At 43.9% G+C, this 18,168-nt stretch overlaps 1 protein-coding gene across 1 annotated transcript; it reads left to right on the top strand.

Annotated features, from left to right (window-relative positions):
• The first annotated feature begins 5,146 nt into the window (after window positions 1–5,146).
• RPL8 (ribosomal protein L8) lies at window positions 5,147–12,521 on the top strand. The gene is made up of 6 exons (XM_067545136.1): window positions 5,147–5,280; window positions 5,601–5,757; window positions 8,786–8,927; window positions 9,779–9,997; window positions 11,884–11,999; window positions 12,321–12,521. Exons 2-6 carry the CDS (start codon window positions 5,620–5,622, stop codon window positions 12,477–12,479), a joined length of 774 nt encoding a protein of 257 aa, XP_067401237.1. The 5' UTR covers window positions 5,147–5,280; window positions 5,601–5,619; the 3' UTR covers window positions 12,480–12,521.
• Window positions 12,522–18,168: the final 5,647 nt, after the last annotated feature.

Raw genomic sequence — 18,168 nt, 5'->3', positions numbered from 1 at the left:
GCATTTGCCAAAGGTTATGCTTAGAGGAACAGCTCAGCAGGCCTCTCACACGTAAATTTCCCTAGTTAGAGCATATTCAAAATTCTTCACATTCTCCAGGTTTCTCAGAATTAGAAATTATTAGATTTAAGTTTAAAAATGTGAAATCCCAAATCAAATCAAGAAGAGAGAATATTAATAAGCAACTGGATATGGCAGTTATTTCTATTTCAAATAGATCACCTTAGTTCTCCCTTATTAAAAAGACAGGGGTATGTTACATATTTAGACAGTTTGTGTAATAACACGCTACAGAGGGCCTTTACAGCTCTCCATCTTCAATCTATAGAAAGCTTACTTAGAAGGCCGATACACAGGCATTGAGAAATGTAACCCACCTCTGTCCATGTGGCACTGGGTAGCTGGAAGGCCTAGCCTATTATTTATTATATTGTAATTTGTATTGCCACTTGAGTTCAAAGTGACTCTCCATATTGTTGTCCCAGATGCTTTATTTATTTATTTATGGTCTCCCAGAAAACAGAATATTTGTATTTGAGCTAAGTCACTGCCCTATTTGCATGGTCAGCCTCTAAACTAAGGAAAAGACAAGTGGCTCAGTGATCATATATGATTTTATGATGTATTTCCTTTTTAATTCTTATTTATAAGTACTTAAACATTTTAATTTTGAATTTAGTTTTAAGTTATATTGTCAGACTTTTCATTTTTTATGCATTGGCCCAAAGGTAAGTTGCTTTTACAAATTATTGAGCACTCCCAGAGGGAACAAATTACTAATACTTTCCTTTTTTAATTGAGACAAATGCAAAAAGAAGCAACTAGTCTCTTCTCATCCTGCTGATTCTCCTTTCAAGATCTGGTCACAGGGAAACCCTTTTCCCTATCCTTTCACTGGATGGCAATCTCCCAGAAATACCTTCCTGTCAAATACAAAGTATCTCCCATCTGCAACAAACAGAACACCCAGGCCTTTTATTAGTTACAGTGCAATTATTCTGTAGCCCATTAGCCTATAACTGTCATAAAAGGATTCAGTAATGCAGTATACACCCATGACTTGTATACTCTGTGGAAGTAGTGCATAGAGTTTGTATAAAGTTAGTGCAGAAATTTTCCTTTAAAATTTATTTAGATCCATCAGTGTTTGAAGCAGTGGCGTACCAAGGGTCTCAGGCATCCAGGGGCCAAGCCTACATTTGTGCCCCCTGCCAGGCCTCATGCCACCTCTCCCCCACAGGGCAGCAGGGGTCCTGGAACCCCTCCCCCCCCCCGAGCTGCCCCAGAGTGTGTGTGTGTGTGTGTCTGTACTTGTGGGGGGGAGCATGAGGCTTAGAGGGGGACGCAAATACAGGCTTGGCTCTGCCACCCCCCGCACTTACCCGCCCCTCAGAGCCTCCTGTGCACAGGGCCCACACATGGGGGGTGGGGGAAAGGATACACTTTACCGGGGCCTGGAGGCCCTGGCCCAGGCTGCAACCCCCATTACCATGAGGAAAATTTTTTTCATGGCTTATGAGATTGTATGTATGGGATGAGGGATTGTGGTATGTGTGTAGGAGAGGGCCTGTGTTACAAGTTTGTACTGGGCCTGAAAAAATGCCTTGCCTGCGCATGGTGATGGGCCGGCTTGGCGCACCGCACCTGCAGGCCAGCGCCTGGGAGCCTGGCCCCCGCTCGGTACACCACTGGTTTGAAGCCCCGATGCAGCAAAGCATTTAAGCATGTGCTAAACTGTAAGGAAAAGTGCTAATGTCCATTCCCCTTCAGCAAAGCTTCAATGGGATTTAAGTACATGCTCAAGGACTTTGCTGAATGAGGGTCAGAAAAAACTACTAAAGACAACAGTAGCTGGAGGCCTGACTTTGTTCAGTAATCATTCCAAGATTACTTCCAATCAGAAACGGGATGGACACAGGACAGGCCCATAATATATTTTACAACCCATGTCACCAAACATCGCCTCCAGCAATGATCCACCTTGTTAGGGAATAACAGCATTACTGTGTTTGAAACAGCTCTATGTTAACGTACACTAGGGAACTTTTAGTTCACACCAGCAGGGTCTAAACTGGCCAGTTAGTGTGCAACAAGTTGGTGCGCTTTAGAAATCACATCCCTCTAGTGCACATTGCTGCACCACACAGACAAGGCCTAAGAGATGGAACTTCTAATAAACTGCGAGGTAACTTAGATTGTAAACTCTGTGGGGCAGGAGCCGTCTTTCTGTTCTGTGTTTGTACAGCGCCTAGCGCAGGGGATACCTGGTCCATGACTAGGGCTCTTAGGCATTATGGAAATACAAATAAATAAGGACAAAGTGTGATGGATTATACGGCAATATTATACAACCATATTTATCCTTACTTCATTGGTTACTAGTTCCCTCTCTTCATTTGCTACAGAGGACACAGAATAGGAATGACCAGTAGAATATGCTGCTGATACGGCTAATGTCTGGAGGTTCATACAGTGCCTTAGTATCAGGATGGTTTGCCTGTAGTGAAGGAGGGCTTGTAACCCCCTTTTTGTCCTGGGGAAACCATAAAGCAGAAAGTTTATCACAAAGGAAATTCTGGAAGTTTCCATTTAGTTCAGTTCAATGAGAGGAAAACTCTCGCCTACATAACAACTGTACATGTGAGCCTACACCTGCTATATTCATTCAATTTCCCACTGACCCAAACAGGAAGTAACAATAGACTCACTGTGTCGAAAGAAGGTAAGTTGTGATACTACTGATGATCCCATAAGGAAGGAGCAGGACCTCATCCATGCTAAAAGCACAAGCTGTAACAGTAGTTTAGACACCCTTCACTTCCCCTTTTCACAGAATAGCAGCAGCTGATTATGGCCACTGAGGGGATTATCTCCAGTTTGCTACATCTCTCAGTTCAGTTCCTAATTAATATAGATTAAAATCTGACAAAGAGTTTTCATCATGATCCAAATTCACTTTTCAGCCCAAACATAGACTATTGAACCTAAACTAGATGGTATAGAAGTCTTTAAAAAAATGAGCTGAGGACACCACTTTCATACAAACAGCATTGTCTATCATACCAATATCTGGGGTTTACAAGTGGCAGCCTACCTTTGGAATAACAATGAGAATCCTGTATCACCTTAAAGACTATCAAATTTCTGCGGGCATACACTTTCGTGGGCTGCAACCCACTTTGTCAGATGCATGAAGTGGAAATCACAGATAGGAAGTATATGTATACATCCAAGGATAAGCAACAACAATGGAGAAGGCAAGTGCTAACAAAGTCAATTCAGTTAGAGTAGACGAGGCCTATTCACAACCGTTGATAATTGATTGATGATTGATAATTGATTATCAACGGTTGTGAATAGGCCTCATCTACTCTAACTGAATTGATTTTGTTAGCACTTGCCCTCCCCATTGTTGTTTCTTACCTTTGGATGTGTATATATATATATATACCTCCTATCTGTGATTTCTACTTCATGCATCTGACAAAGTGGGTTGCAGCCCACAAAAGCTTATGCCCACAGAAATTTGTTAGTCTTTAAGGTGCTACAGGACTCTTGTTGTTTTTGCTGTATACAGACTAACACGGCTACCCCTCTGAAACTTTTTACCTTTGGAATGGTTCTGCCAGCTCAGGGAAACTGGCTTTATACAGGGTCTCCAAGGTTACAAATGATATTAACCCCCAGATATTTAAAATGGTAGTTGGCTCACAAAAAAAATAATGAGGTATATATTATTTCTCTGATCAAGATGTACAAGGTTTTTAAAAGACAAACAAACCTAAACCTTTAGACTGGTGTTCTGAAATAGCACTATATACAGAGAGGGGGAACCATAGCATGGCTTGGGTAACACAGTTCCAAGAAAACACTCCCTGTCCACACTGGACAGGCAAACCATGTCAGAGCCCTGCTGGCAACACCCAGCCTTAAACAAGGAAACTGCAGTTGCACAGCTGTGAACCAATGGTGGATATGGGCTTTAGGTCACAAAATATTTGAGAGGGAGGGGTTCTGTACACACAGTACTGCAAACCCTTGTGCAGACACACTCATTTCAGTTGATGGGTGGTATATTTTGGTTTTACACCTGTTCCTGATTGACCTATGCTAAAGTGAAATAACACTGGCTTACTTACCCCAAAATAAGCGTGTCCACACAGCCTTTTGACACCTACAGCCCTGCATTCATTACATACCATCAGCCAAATCACTGCCCACTCAGGTTTGGCCCTGCAGCCCCTCCCACAGCTGAGCAGCACTGTGACCCCTGTGAACTAGCTTGCAAAGTTGCTCTGCTCTGCTCTATTTAGGCCCCGCTGCCCTATCAGGATGAAGGGTTATAGGTCCAAACCCAAGCCCTGGGTCTCAAGGCCACTCACTGTATTTTGACTCCCCCTCCCCCCATCATGACGGAGGAGCCAGGGTCCCAACCCTGAGTGGGCAGTGTGGTGGCCACCTTGAGGTCCCCGTTTCCAGTGGCTCACAGGACTTGATCAGACAGCCTCAAGCTCTGCTCCAAAGGGGGGGGAGCTGCGAGGAGTGCAGCCAGACACGGGGGGAGGGTTGCTTAGAGTGAGCCCCAGCGCAGTGAGTGGGGCCCATGGCGCCCCACGTGAAATATTCCAGCATGCACCCCTAGGGGGACCAGACAGCAAGGGTAGAAAATCAGGACAAGGGGCGAGGGGAAGGCCAACAGGCGCCTATATAAGTCAAAGCCCTGAATATGGAGACCGGCCCTATAAAACCGGGACATCTGGTCACCCCCGGAGCTAAACCGGTTTCAAAATGAAGCTACCCATCGCACACACGAGCCCTGGGGCCAGGCTGCGAGAGGCGCGCGCAAGCGGCCCGTGTGCGATCACAGCGGGCGGGGGCGGGGTTGTTCTCCGCACAGCGTCACTGCGGCGGCGGCGGCGGCAGCTGATTTGCCGAGAAGCGCCACGGCAGCGCCACCGGCTCCCATGGAATCAGTGAGACAAAGCGCTCCCCGCGCCCGGCACTAATGACGTCACATGGCGACGCGGCAGGTGGGGAAAGAGCTGCGCTGGGTCCAGGCACGAGCCCGCTCTAACCCCACCCTCCTGAAAGGCGGGTGCGCCCCACCCCTGAGTTCGAGGCGCAGAAGACGACGGGGCGGGACTACGTTACCCACAAAGCCGAGCGGCAGCGCGACGTCATCTCCGCGCACAGCACGCTCCCTGCGCCGGAAGGGTTTAGCGGCGCCGTGACCCTCCCGCCGCCCTTCCTTCTTCCTTTCTACAGCGGGCCCCAGCCGAGGTAGGACTGGAGCGAGGTAGCATCCGCCCCCATCGGGGGGACCCTGGCCGCGGCCGCCCCTGAGCCTGCCCCCGCGGGGGACCAGGGGCCCCGAGGTCTCGGGAGGGGGCGCTGGGCAGGGGCCAGCCGGCTCCTGGGTCGCTCGCCTCGCGCCGGTTATCGGCCCGACCCCGCTGGGAGGAAGGGAGTGCGGCGGCGGTTGGCCGCGCGCGGGGAGGGGGCTGGGCTCGCGCGGGGGGGAGGGGGCTCGCCCCGGCCGCGCGCGCGCGCCCGCGGAGCGTCTGGTCTGTCTCGAGCCGGGTCCGTTCCGCCCCCCGCAGGCACAGCAGCAGCAGCACCATGGGCCGCGTGATCCGGGGCCAGCGGAAGGGCGCCGGGTCCGTCTTCCGCGCCCACGTGAAGCACAGGAAGGGCCCCGCTAAGCTGCGGGCCATCGACTTCGCGGAGCGGCACGGCTACATAAAGGGCATCGTCAAGGTGGGTCGGGGGCCGGCTGGGAGCGTGGCGGCCTCCGCTGTGTATCACCCCCGCCGCCGGGGCGCCCCAGGCAGAGAAGGGCCGTGAGCGTCTGGCCCGAGGCAGGGCGGAGTGAGCCGCCCCTCCCCCCATCGCTAGAGCAAGCCCCCAGCAGCTTTGCATTACTTTAATCTTGGGTCGCCTTGGGACGCCTTTTCTTATCTGGGTCAAGTCTTTAGTTCATAAAACCATTCGAACATGATTTGCGACTGAACACCGCCTTCACCCTCTGCAGTAGGGTTTCTAGGGTAGTTGAGCCGAACCCGTGTAGATGTACTCCTGTAATCGCATGAGGCACGTGGCTGCAGCTTTCGGGGCATTTGAAAATCTAGTTCCCTCTACTTTAAATTTCTAGAGCCCAGTCCTGTCATTCATTCCTTCTTTTTTTACTGATGGATTAGAAGAGAAAAACAAAGCTTTAATGCGTTTTCAGTTCCTAGCCTCAACTCTGAACTAGTTTTTGTTATAATTAAATTTGCCCCTCCTTTTCTCCAATAGTAGATCACATTGATTGGTTGCGTGCATTCTTGAATTAGATGGTTTAATTTTTTTTTCCATTGGTGAGCTGAACAAGCCAAAAGCAATTAAGGCAAAAACTATTCTGCACAACAAACTGCTTGCATGTGGAAATATGTATATACCACCATTTACTCCACTGTAAAGAAAAGATATTTTATGCCATACCTGACTTGAGTTGATATCAAAGTTAGATGGCTTCCCCCTGATTCTGTCTAGTTAAAACAGCACCCTTTATCATTAAAATTTGAGGGTTCACCTCACTTCAGTATATTTCCTTTTTTTATACATCCTAGCCCTGTGGCTCCCAGTAGGCTGGTGGCAGAGCTGGGAATAGTACCCCTTTCTGAAGCTCAGGCTACAGCTACACTGACGGTGGCAAAGTCACCACCGTCAAATCAGTTTCTCTGGATTGACTGAGTGGTCAGTGAAGACCCGCTCAGTCAATCCAGAAATCGATGTACTAAGACCACCTTCACAAGTGGCGTAGTGCTGCGTTGACAGGAATGCGGTTCCCGTCAGCACAGTGCAATGAAGACAGTGCGCAGAAGAGTCGACGGGAATGACGCAAGATTTTTGCGTAGCTTGCATAACTCCCATCGACTCCTGCTGAATCTTGAAGGTAAGTGTAGACAGGGTCCTAGTCTGCTAAGGGAACATCTACACTTAGGTGGCTACAATGGCACAGGTGCAGTGCTTCAGTGTAAACACTACAGGGAGGGGAGGGTTTAAGGGGGTAAATAGGAAGGTGAATGGAAGAATACTTCCATTGACAGTGCGGTCTACACAAGGATTTAGATTGGCTTATCTACATTGCTTGGGGTGGAGATTTTTCACAGCCAAGTGATGTAGCTGGATTACTCTAGTTTTCTAGTGTAGTGGGCATGCTGCCTCCCACACCGCTGAATTATTTTTATTACCAATTCTGCTAAGCTTCTTAGAAAAATTACTACTTAGTTTGGCTCTCTAGATTGTCAAGTCAGAAGAGAGTTAGTCTGAAATCAGTTTGAAAACCTTTGAGGACTAGAATTGAACAGGTGACAGATGATCTGTATAAACAATCTAATTTAAGAATGGGTGCAATAAATCAGTGTGATACACTGTTGGAGGAAAGGAGGAGCAAGTCTAACAGTAATAAACATACATCTACAAAAGCTAAATAAATAACTTGGCAGTTCCAAATCATTTAAGACCCTTACATAAATAAGTTAGTTCTCTAAGCATGATATAAGTGGGTTGTGAGGAGTTACTTTGAAAGCAGATGCAAAAGTTCCCCTCTTTTTAAATAGTTGTTAAAATAGGTTTTTGGTGGGTCTCAATTAAAATGTGTGCATGACATAAAATGTTGACTTACAACCACTGCTGTAATTACAGTGGTGGCTAATGTCCACACCGCTCTCCTTGGGTCGGTGAAGTGTCCTCACTAGGAGCACTTCCACTGACCTAAGGGGCAGTGTGGAGAACAGAGTCCTGTGTCTCAGCTTTGTCAGGAGCCCCCAGGGTCCTGGGCTTCCTGGGGGCTGGCCCCCAATGCCCTGGTCTGAGGTGGGGGAAGCTGTTTAGGGACTTCTCCCCTCCCCTTTCCCTGCCAGGAGCTGGGGGAAGCAGTATGGGGTTTCTTCCTTCTCTGCTCTCCACCAGAATGGGCAGTCATGTCTATTTCACAGCTCAACCATGTAATTGATAAGACTGCCCCAGCAGGGAGCAGGGGGAGAAGCCTGGGCTGCTGCAAGCCAGGCTGGTTGGGTCCAGGTGCTGGTTGGGTCCAGGTGCTGGCTGGGAGTAGGGTGAGATGCCCAGGCTGCTGGTCTCTGCTCTCAGCTGGGAGCCAGGGTGAGAAGTATGGGAGCTTCACCTGCTCTCCCCCCGTTTTCCCCCCAGGGCAACCTTGTCCATTATGTGGCTCAGCTGTGAAATTGATATGGCTGCCTGTGCCACCTGGGACTGTGAGTGAAGCAGCTGCCCTGACTTGCAGCAGCCTGGGTTTCTTGCCCCATTCCCAGCTGGGACCAGGAACCAGCCCACCTGGCTTGCAGCAGCCTGGGCTTCTGGGGCTTTTACTTTCTTGTCAATTTCACTGTGCTGGAATGGTGAACTTGACAAGAATGACAGCCACACCACCAATGTAAGGGGACAGAGTGTCCACATTGTCACTGCATCGCCCTAACTATGCTGACAAAAGCCCTACACCTCTTGTCAAAGTGGTTTGGTTTTGTCGAAAAAACAGGGCAGTTTTGTCATCTGGCCATCTTGCAGAAGTAAGATTGGAGTGAGGATTGAGAAGTACTGGGAGTGCATTTAAGTAAACATTAGCACCAGATTCTGATTGCTTGGAGGAATTTAGAATAATGCTTAAACTATTTGTTTAAGAGCTTGTTAGGTTTATTAATATTTGCTATAAGCTTAAGTGTTTATCACTAATCTGAGTAAATGATGACATGATTGTTTCTAAAAATACTTTTTATCACATTAGGATATCATTCATGATCCTGGCCGAGGTGCTCCTCTTGCCAAAATTGCATTTCGTGATCCATACAGGTTTAAGAAAAGAACGGAGTTATTCATTGCAGCTGAGGGTATTCATACTGGCCAATTTGTTTACTGTGGCAAGAAAGGTGAGTTAAGACTGCAGCTAGCTATGTTTAAGTGACTTCCAGAGGCTGGCCCTTTAGACTCGTGGTACAATCTGACCTGCATTTTTGTCTTCCTGAGATCTTTACTGCATGTGCTTGTGAGCCCTAAGTTTTCTAAAAGTAATGTTTAAACCAGCGGTTCTCAACCGGTGGTACGCGTACCACCGGTGGTACTCCGAGGAAGGCTGGGTGGTACGCGAGCCGTACTGCGCCACCGCCGGAAGTGCCTGCCCACCCACCCTCGGGAAACTCTGCTGCCGAAAAGGGGCAAACGGCGGAAGGGTTTCGGCGGAGGGCGTTGTTCCCTCTATGTAACCCGCTGCTGCTGAAAGTCCGCCCCCCTTTTTTTCCCGAGTGGTACTCGAGTCAGGTCAAGGACTGTACCTGACCCGAGTGGTACTCGCGGGGGTGTGTGTGTGTGTGTGTGTGTGTGTGTTTGATTACTGCTGGTTTAAACCATTAGCTGTTTGCAAACTAGTATGTTTTTACATAGAGCTGGAAACGTTTCACCATCCAACAAATTCTTCATTGTGTAATGGATTACGACAAACTATTCCTTAACATTCTTTACATTTGGCCAACTTACTGAATTGCTATAGAGTGACCGTGTTGTTGAAGGTGGGGTAAAATGTGCACTCAAATAGTACAATATAAATGCTCAGTAGTGTGGAGGGTCTAGTTTTAAAATCTTCTGTATTTCCTGTCTGTATATTTATTGTACATGAAGCTGGCTAGACTCAAGCTTCTGGATTTTTGAAAATTGCAGTTATGGTTCAAAAATTATATCTTTAATTTAGTTCTCTGTAGACACACATCTTATCTGTTTTTTCCAGCTCAGCTTAACATCGGTAATGTCTTACCTGTTGGCACTATGCCAGAAGGCACCATTGTCTGTTGCCTTGAAGAGAAGCCTGGTGACCGTGGTAAACTGGCTCGTGCTTCTGGAAACTATGCCACAGTTATCTCCCACAATCCCGAAACCAAGAAAACCAGGGTGAAGCTGCCTTCTGGTTCCAAGAAGGTGATCTCCTCTGCAAACCGAGCTGTTGTTGGTAAGTCACAAGTGACATCTGTCAATGTGTGTATTGTATATTAGTGGGGACTAAACTGTAGGGAAATGTGATAGCAAAGAGGCCCAGTGCTTAATATCTCAAACTTTTGTGATCTAGGTTGTGGTATGCTTTGTGGACTTAACTGTAGAGCTGCACAGCTTTGAAAGTTAACTACACACGTGAACCCAAAATAGGCTACATGTGATATAGGTGTACTTGTGAATAAACTTAGTATGTGCATGGGAGTTTAAGGTACTATAATGTGGGTCTTAATGCAGAAGTTATTTTGTATTATAGAGATGGCCTCCTAGTCATGGACCAGGACCCCACCGTGTTAGGCATTGTACAAAGAATGACACATTCTCAGCCCTCAAGAACTTAGTGATAAAGTATATGGGCTAACATGTTAAATATAATAATTGAGCCAACTAACTCTTAAGAAGTATTAATGTAGGGTGTAGGCTTCCAGTTCCAGAATGCTATCATAAGGTGTTCAGAGAACTGATCAGTTTCTGAAAGCATGCGATTCTGCTACCCTTGCTCGGAAGACTTAGAAGGAAAACTTCAGCTCTGCAGGAAAACACTACTGGTGTTCCAATAGGTGTCAAGCTTCCTTCTGAATCCGTATTCAGCCAAAGCCCCAGCATAGGGGTAGGTGGCACTTAGCTTTTGCAGGTGCTATTTATTGAATGAGACATGGTCAGGATTTGCTGTATGATCATTAAATCTCATGGTACTACTGGAAGTAGGGATGGCTGCTGGGGTGTCGAGTCTAAAATCTGACTTGAGTAATTGAGAGCAGTTTCTCAACCTGGAGGCCATGGGACAAGTTTTGAGAGGAACGGGGTGGTGGGTTTGCAAATGTAGGGGTGGCAAGCAGGACCATTACCCAGGGCCCTGCAAAGCTAAATTACATGCTTCAGTCCCATGGGGCAGGCTCAGGCTTTGGCGTGGGGAGGAGGGGTGTATTACAATTTTTTTTTAAATTCAGAGAGGGTCACCAGCAGAAAAAAGTTGAGGAACCGTACTAACTACTGCCTTGGAATTGCATGTGGATACAGTATTACTTATGACTGGTCCTAAATTGTTAAGGCTGCTGCACTTCAGCACCAGGTGATGAGAAGCTAGCAGAAAATTGTTTAACACTGTGATTGTTTAGGATGAAAGGTGCCATATTAGAAATAATCCAGTTTTTGGACTTCAGTACCAAACTCGTTACTTATCTTTAGTTTCCTCTCTGCCACATCAGGGTAGGGTTGCTAATTTTGGTTGGCATATTCCTGGAGGATTCATCACATGACAATCTTTAGTTGAAGATTAATCTTTAATTCCTGGAAACTCCAGGCCAATCATGGATGGTTGGCAACCCTACGTGGGACATAGGAAACTTTTACAACTGCTGCATCTGTTGACACAAAGACTTGTACAGAATAAGGAATGGGACTGGGGGGAGCAATATAAAAAGACTGAATACTCCAATTACAGAGGCTACTGTAATTAGTTTTCATAGTTAATTAAATATCTTAAGAAGCTGCTGCCCCAGAGTGCTGAACTTCAGGGACCTTGCTAGACCACTTAAATTCAAGTTATGCCCAGAAAGTTAAAGGTAGGGCCTACTGGGTTTTAAGTATTTCTCACAATCTTTCAGGCTGCTGACTGGCATTAAAACTGAAAGGTGGTCACATCTTATTGCCCCACTCAGCATTGTGCAAGCAATTCTAGGAATTATAACCAATGCTCTAGTATTCAGGGTCATCTTATGTGATCTAATCTCACTACCTAACTGCTAAACTTTTTTCCTTTTAACACTTTGATTTCAATATTTAAGTGATTACAGTGAAAGCTCTCAACTCCCACAAATTTTGTATTTTTAAAATGAATTTCAGGCATTGTTGCTGGTGGAGGTCGTATTGACAAGCCTATCCTAAAGGCAGGTCGTGCCTATCACAAATACAAGGCAAAGCGGAACTGCTGGCCACGTGTCCGTGGTGTGGCTATGAATGTAAGTGTCTCAGCTTTCAAATGTGTGTCCTTCGATCGTTTGAAGCGCTTAACCATTTTCATTCAAGATTCAATAGTACTTTTGGCAAGAGCTGTTATGGCTAGGCTATATAAACTGCCTAGAAAATGCACATAGTATTGATCTGCAGTAGTGCATGCTGGGAGTAAGTGAAATAATTCCTTTATATAAAGTAACTAGATTAAAAAGTATAAAAAGTTACTATTGCACTCTTACCTTGGTGTGAGTGTTTTGAGTTTAATATACTTAACTTTGAACATCCCTTATTTTCTACATTTTTGACCTTGGTGAATTTCTTTATAGCCTGTAGAACATCCCTTTGGTGGTGGTAACCATCAGCATATTGGTAAGCCTTCAACCATCAGGAGAGATGCTCCAGCTGGTCGCAAGGTCGGTCTCATTGCTGCCCGGCGTACGGGTAGACTGCGTGGAACCAAGACTGTGCAGGAGAAGGAGAACTAGTGTCTTTCAATACAGTTTCCACAATAAAAGATTTAAAAAACCTGTCTTGTCTAATCCTTATGAAGGAGTGATACCAACCTGTGACACTTACACCACTGAGGAAACTTTTGGAGTGTGAGGGCGGCTTGTGGAACTCTTGCTTTCATTAAAAGCATGTATGGGTTTTCTTTAGTCACAGTCAAATAGCCTGGGAGTAGGATTCTGATGTTCAGATTACGTGCTAGGGGATGAAGATGAGAATGAAGCTGCTGTCCCCTAATGTTAATTAAATGGGAGGTAAAAACTTAAATCACCCACCAGAGTAAGTGAAGCCTTTGGAGAAGAAGGGGTGGTCTGTAGAGGAAGGCATGAGTAAAGTGTGGATTCATAGGCTTTAGAACCTAGGTCAAGCACTTGGCCTGTAGAAGACTTCCTCCCTCCACAGAGAACTATGTTCTGTTAATAGGTCTATTCAAGTAAGTGGAGGGTGGCTTATAAACTATGTTGAAGGGGAAGGTGAGGAAAATCTGGTTTGAAACCTCACCACTGGTTTATAAAAACAGCATCTACCCTCACTCTTTAATAAAAGAAGGTCCAGGCTAAAATGGTATTTAGGACTAGTGTGCAGTACGCAAGCTGCAGTAATGAAGCCTTTTGTTGAGAAAGTTGACTAGACACTCATGCTAGTCACTGTACTAGCACTGCTACTATATTAAGCTAGTACTTAACTGTTCTGCATTGTCACAGTGCACAGGATTCTCTATTATACACAGAGCATTATGCATCAACATTACAACTTTTTGGAAAGGCAGCCGCTGCTGCTAGGAGCCCTGGTGGGGCCCAGGATGATTGCTCTTTCTGTGAATGTAGAAGTTGGTTATGTAAATAGATGCACATACTATTTAGCTGGAAAAAATTTCAACCACTGACGAACAAGTCCTGTTTAAAATCACATATTCCAACATCAGCCAAGGAGCTGGTGAAAGAAACTATTTGCTGTGGCAAAAGCTTGCTAGTTTTATTCAAGTCCGTTACTGGCACAGCTTTCAAAAAGATTAGTTCAGATCTCTTAACTTTCTCTCACACCATGAGTTATACAACATGCACGTGGTTGTGTATGCTGGTTTATTTTATAAACAACTGACAGAACAGGTAACTGAATACACCTATGTTGGATCTAGAGACCCAAAGAAAATAAGTATGGCTTGGAAGAACTAAATTCTCTCAAAATCACTTCACGCTAGCTGTATCATTTTTGATGATGTAACGAGGGTTAAGTGCTGTTTATCAAACCTCACATGAATTCAAATACACATTCAATTACTTAGGACTATACTTCAAGAGGAACAGCAGCTACTGTTCTTTAAGGCCCATCACATGGTTTATTTTATCCACTTTATGCTGGTGTTCAGTGTGCTGAACACCAGGTGAATGTTAATTAGTAATTTCCACAATATCTCACTTTAAAAATGTCTAAATCACATCACTTCAAACATGTGAAAAGCACTTTTCTGTGAGCACTAATGGGAAAGTTTAAAATTTCAAAAAAGGTCCATTCACATTTTGCTCTGATTCAAAAAGGGAAAACAGAATTTAACAAAACATTTACTGCTGAGCAAACAGGTAAAAAGTTTCAGACCAGATCATCAATGTTCTCAGTTATAAGAGCTAGCCTTTAGAGCTGCCCATTATGGGTACCTCTAATTTGGCGTAAATTAAATGAAGAAAATTCTTTACTTCCATCCTCTTAGCAGAAGCTAATTTCTAGCCTACTCCCCTAACATGTAAACTGATCGACACCGAAGGTATGGCAGTAATCTGACCTAGACATTTTCTAAGCACACTCAACACAGGGCAACAGTCCGTTTTACAGAATCCAAATCCTTCCCCCATTCAAATGTCACTTAGAGCACAAACAAGGGTTTGCCAATCCTGTCTGTCCTGGGCCACACTGCATGTCCTTTAGATTAAATTCCCATGTTTTCCCTCTCTAAGCACGCTACACTCTTAAAATCAGCATATTCAGTGCTCCCCAACCTTCTATACACCCATCCAACGCTTGGTTTGGAGACCTATGGAACCTCTGGTTAGGAATGTCTTCATTAGTGTTTGTGTGTTCGGGAGAATAGAGACCACTTCATCAGTGTGAGAATGGTGCCAGCTAGACTGACACAGCTGAAACAAGTTCCCACGTGTTTAGCTGCATAAACCTTAGCCAGCTCTTCTGCTGAGAAGCCATTGTGTCCTGATTACCTTTAATAGCATCCTGATGGAGTAGGTTAATATGCGATGGAGTGAAGAACTTGCATTATAATTCCATCTGACATTGACTCACTGTCAAGTGTACCTCAGTCAAGTCCCTTTATATTTCTGTTTTTGCCCACCTCCGAGGTGTTTTGATGATTAATTAAATAGTGTTTATAAAGCACTAAGTGCTACCAAGGACCTACTACTCCCCAATTTCTTGAGAGAATTATCATTTGGACTGTACATAATTTGCCAAATTTAAAGAGGTTTTCCCCTCCAATGTGCATAGTTCCCTTCTTTCATATCAGGAGGACTAAGTATGGGGAACACTAAAAATCATCTCACTGATACTCCCCCAAATGGTAAAGCCAGCTTTGTGCACAGTGGTGCAATTACATGAGACAGAAATGGGTTATATTTGTAGGGATAGGGAAGGAAGAACACAGAGAAATATGGTTTCCTAGGTTTATCTAGAAAGCTAAGGCCAGTTCTGGTTGTAAGTGCCTGAAAGAGGCATTTATATTGGAAGTGCCATTTTAATAACAGCCTGACATTTGACCTGTCTAGAACTTTGTTTTAAAGGTGAAGTTGCATTGTAGAGCAAATTTTGGGGGGAAATTATATAAAAAGCAATTTATTGGGCCATTCTTTTTGTTTATTGTCCATTGTTATTGCAGCTGGGTTGTGTGACAGTTTGTCCTCCTGCAGCCCAGCCACTCCTGCCGTGAAATCATGATCCTGCACTCACGACATCTCATTCTGTTGCTCTAGATATAAATTCAGCATTATGGCATCAAAACTAGATCAGGAAGAGGAAAGATGATTCAAATGTTTAAGCTTAAATTACTAACAAATAAAGGCAAGAAGCAAGTTAAATATAATTACATGTCTAATCCTCTTGAAACCTCTCTCTACCAGAAAGTTGCTCTTTAAGGCTAGTTGATGCAAAAGAACTTCAAAACAATTTACATTAACTGTATTGTAAGGATCCCCTAACCGCAGCACAAACGGTACCACACTACATTGCTGAAGGCAGCTGAAAACCTATTGCATCCTGCATATTTACATGAATGGAATGTCACATTTCATTCTAAATTCACTCACCCAGAAAAGGTTTTTGAAGACTTGTGTTCATTCACTCTGTACCAAACTCATCAAGAACAAACACCTTTTTACTGCATAACTAAACTAAAGGCTATATTGTAATAATTGATGCAGCTTCCATTTTGTAAGTAAACATATCTTCCTTAGTTCATGTATAACGTTCTTGAATATAAACAGCAAGTTTGAAAAACTCAATTGGAAAGAACTTATTTGTACATATAAAAATCCTTACATTCAGGAAAAGTCGGGTTGGACAAAAATTTCAAAAGTACCGGTAACTCAAAAGTAACTCCTTATCTGGCCAGTCATTACAGCTGAACTGGAAGAGAGAGAGGTGAGATCCCAGTGGTTCAATCCTGAAAAATAATGGTGTGATAAAGTTTAATAAAAATAGACCTAGGGACAAAAGACCTAGATATGCCTATGTACCAATGCAAAAATAGATAATGAAGTAGTTCCTGACAACAGGCGTTCTAGCAACATGGGGGTATGACAAAATCAGTTTATATGCAGTAGCTTAAATCACTCGTTATTACTATTTTACTAGATGTACTTGCCCTTTTGATCTCCTTCTATACTATGTAATTGGGTTCTGATCCAAAGCCCATTGAAGTCAATGGGAATGAAGTACCATTGACTTTGTTTGGCTTTGGATCAAAACCTCAATGTCTTTCATGACTTGGAGGCAGGTGATATAAATCCTATTAGTATATTTGCATTCCTGTGGCCTGGAATTTGCATCCACCTATGACTTCAGTGGGCTTTGGATCAAGACCTGGGTACACAATATAGAAGGAGATCAAAAGGAGACGTAAATCTAGTAAAAACAGTAATAGGAGATTTCAACTACTGCATATAAACTGATCCAATGGCGCAACAGGACAACATACACAATCCTGTCTTGGAAAAATTAGTTCTAAAACACACAAGAGGAAGGGCTATTTTCAATGTAGTCTTAAGTAACACACTATTTAGATCAAGAATAACTGCAACTCAGCTACTAAGTGACCACTGAATAATATTCAACCTTCTCAGGGAAGGAATCATACCAAAAAACTAGCATAGCAACAGGTAAACTTAGAGAGATTTAAATAAAATATTAGGAAGCTAAGTGAAAAGCCCCTAAAGAAAGAAAATTAAAATCTTTGATTCAGCATAATCTGAATCATCATTCTGCTAGAGTCCGCCCCGCCCCCCCAAAAAGGTGTTCACGCCACTAAACAAACATGCAAGCAGGAAGGTGGGAATCAAGTTAAATGACATGGGTTAAGGGTTTCTTTTAACCCAACCAATTATCGTTCAAAAATGGAAACCTAGCCCAAGTGATGATAGACAGAAAGGAGCATAAATTATGGCAGTTTAAATATAAGTGGAAATTAGGAGGACTAAGAAGGAATTTGAAATGCAAATAGCCAAAGATGTACAAACAAACAAATTCTTTTAAGTATTTCAGAAGCAAGAAGAGCCTGCAAGACAATCTGAGTTCACTAGTCTACCAGGGATAAAGAGGGAAATTAAATAGGATAAGGACTTTGCAGAAAAGCAATGCACCATTCTTTTCCACATTGGATGCTAGGCTGATACTTAACCCAGACCTACCCCTTTCAGATGAAAAAGATGAAGCACTGTCAGAGATCGTAGTGTCAAAACACGGTGCTACAGCAAATAGATACATTCAAGAGCAACTGATGACCAGGATCTGATGATATTCACCCAAGAATTCTGAGGGAAATTTAAAAGTAATTGGCTGAGCTGCTGACAAAAATGGGCAAACTTTCATTAATCACTTGCTATGCCACAGAACTGGAAGGTACCAAATTTAGTACCTATCTTTTAAAAAAAAAAAAAAAAAAAAGGTGGTAGGGATGATCCTGAGAATTACAGATCAATGAGACTTACTGTAATGCCAAAATGATTGAAATAATAAAAAATAGAATAATGTTTTTACAGACAGAATATATGGTAAGTAAAGCTGGACATAATTTAACAGGGACAACCTCATGCAGTGGTTCTCAACCAGGTGTATGTGCATCCCTGGAGGTATGTACCGGTCTTTCAGGGAGTACATCAATTCATCTAGATACTTAGTTTTACAACAGGCGACATAAAAGGCATTAGCGAAGTCAGTACAAACTAAAATTTCATACAGCGACTTTATACTGCTCTATATATTATACACTGAAACGTGCCATATTTACAATCCAGTGGATTTATTTTGTAATTATATGGTAAAAATGAGAAAGTAAGCAATTTTTCAGTAATAGTGTGCTGCGACACTTTTGTATTTCTTTCTGATTTTGTAAGCAAGTAGTTTTTAAGTGAAGTGGAACCTGGGGGTACACAAGACAAATCAGACTGC

This window comes from Emydura macquarii, unplaced genomic scaffold (assembly GCF_026122565.2).
Source record: "Emydura macquarii macquarii isolate MOO-44397 ecotype Brisbane River unplaced genomic scaffold, CSIRO-AGI_Emac_v2 contig_1043, whole genome shotgun sequence".
NCBI classification, from domain to species: Eukaryota; Metazoa; Chordata; order Testudines; family Chelidae; genus Emydura; species Emydura macquarii.
Note: the sequence above shows the minus strand (reverse complement) of the source record. Positions and strands in the feature narration are given on the sequence as shown.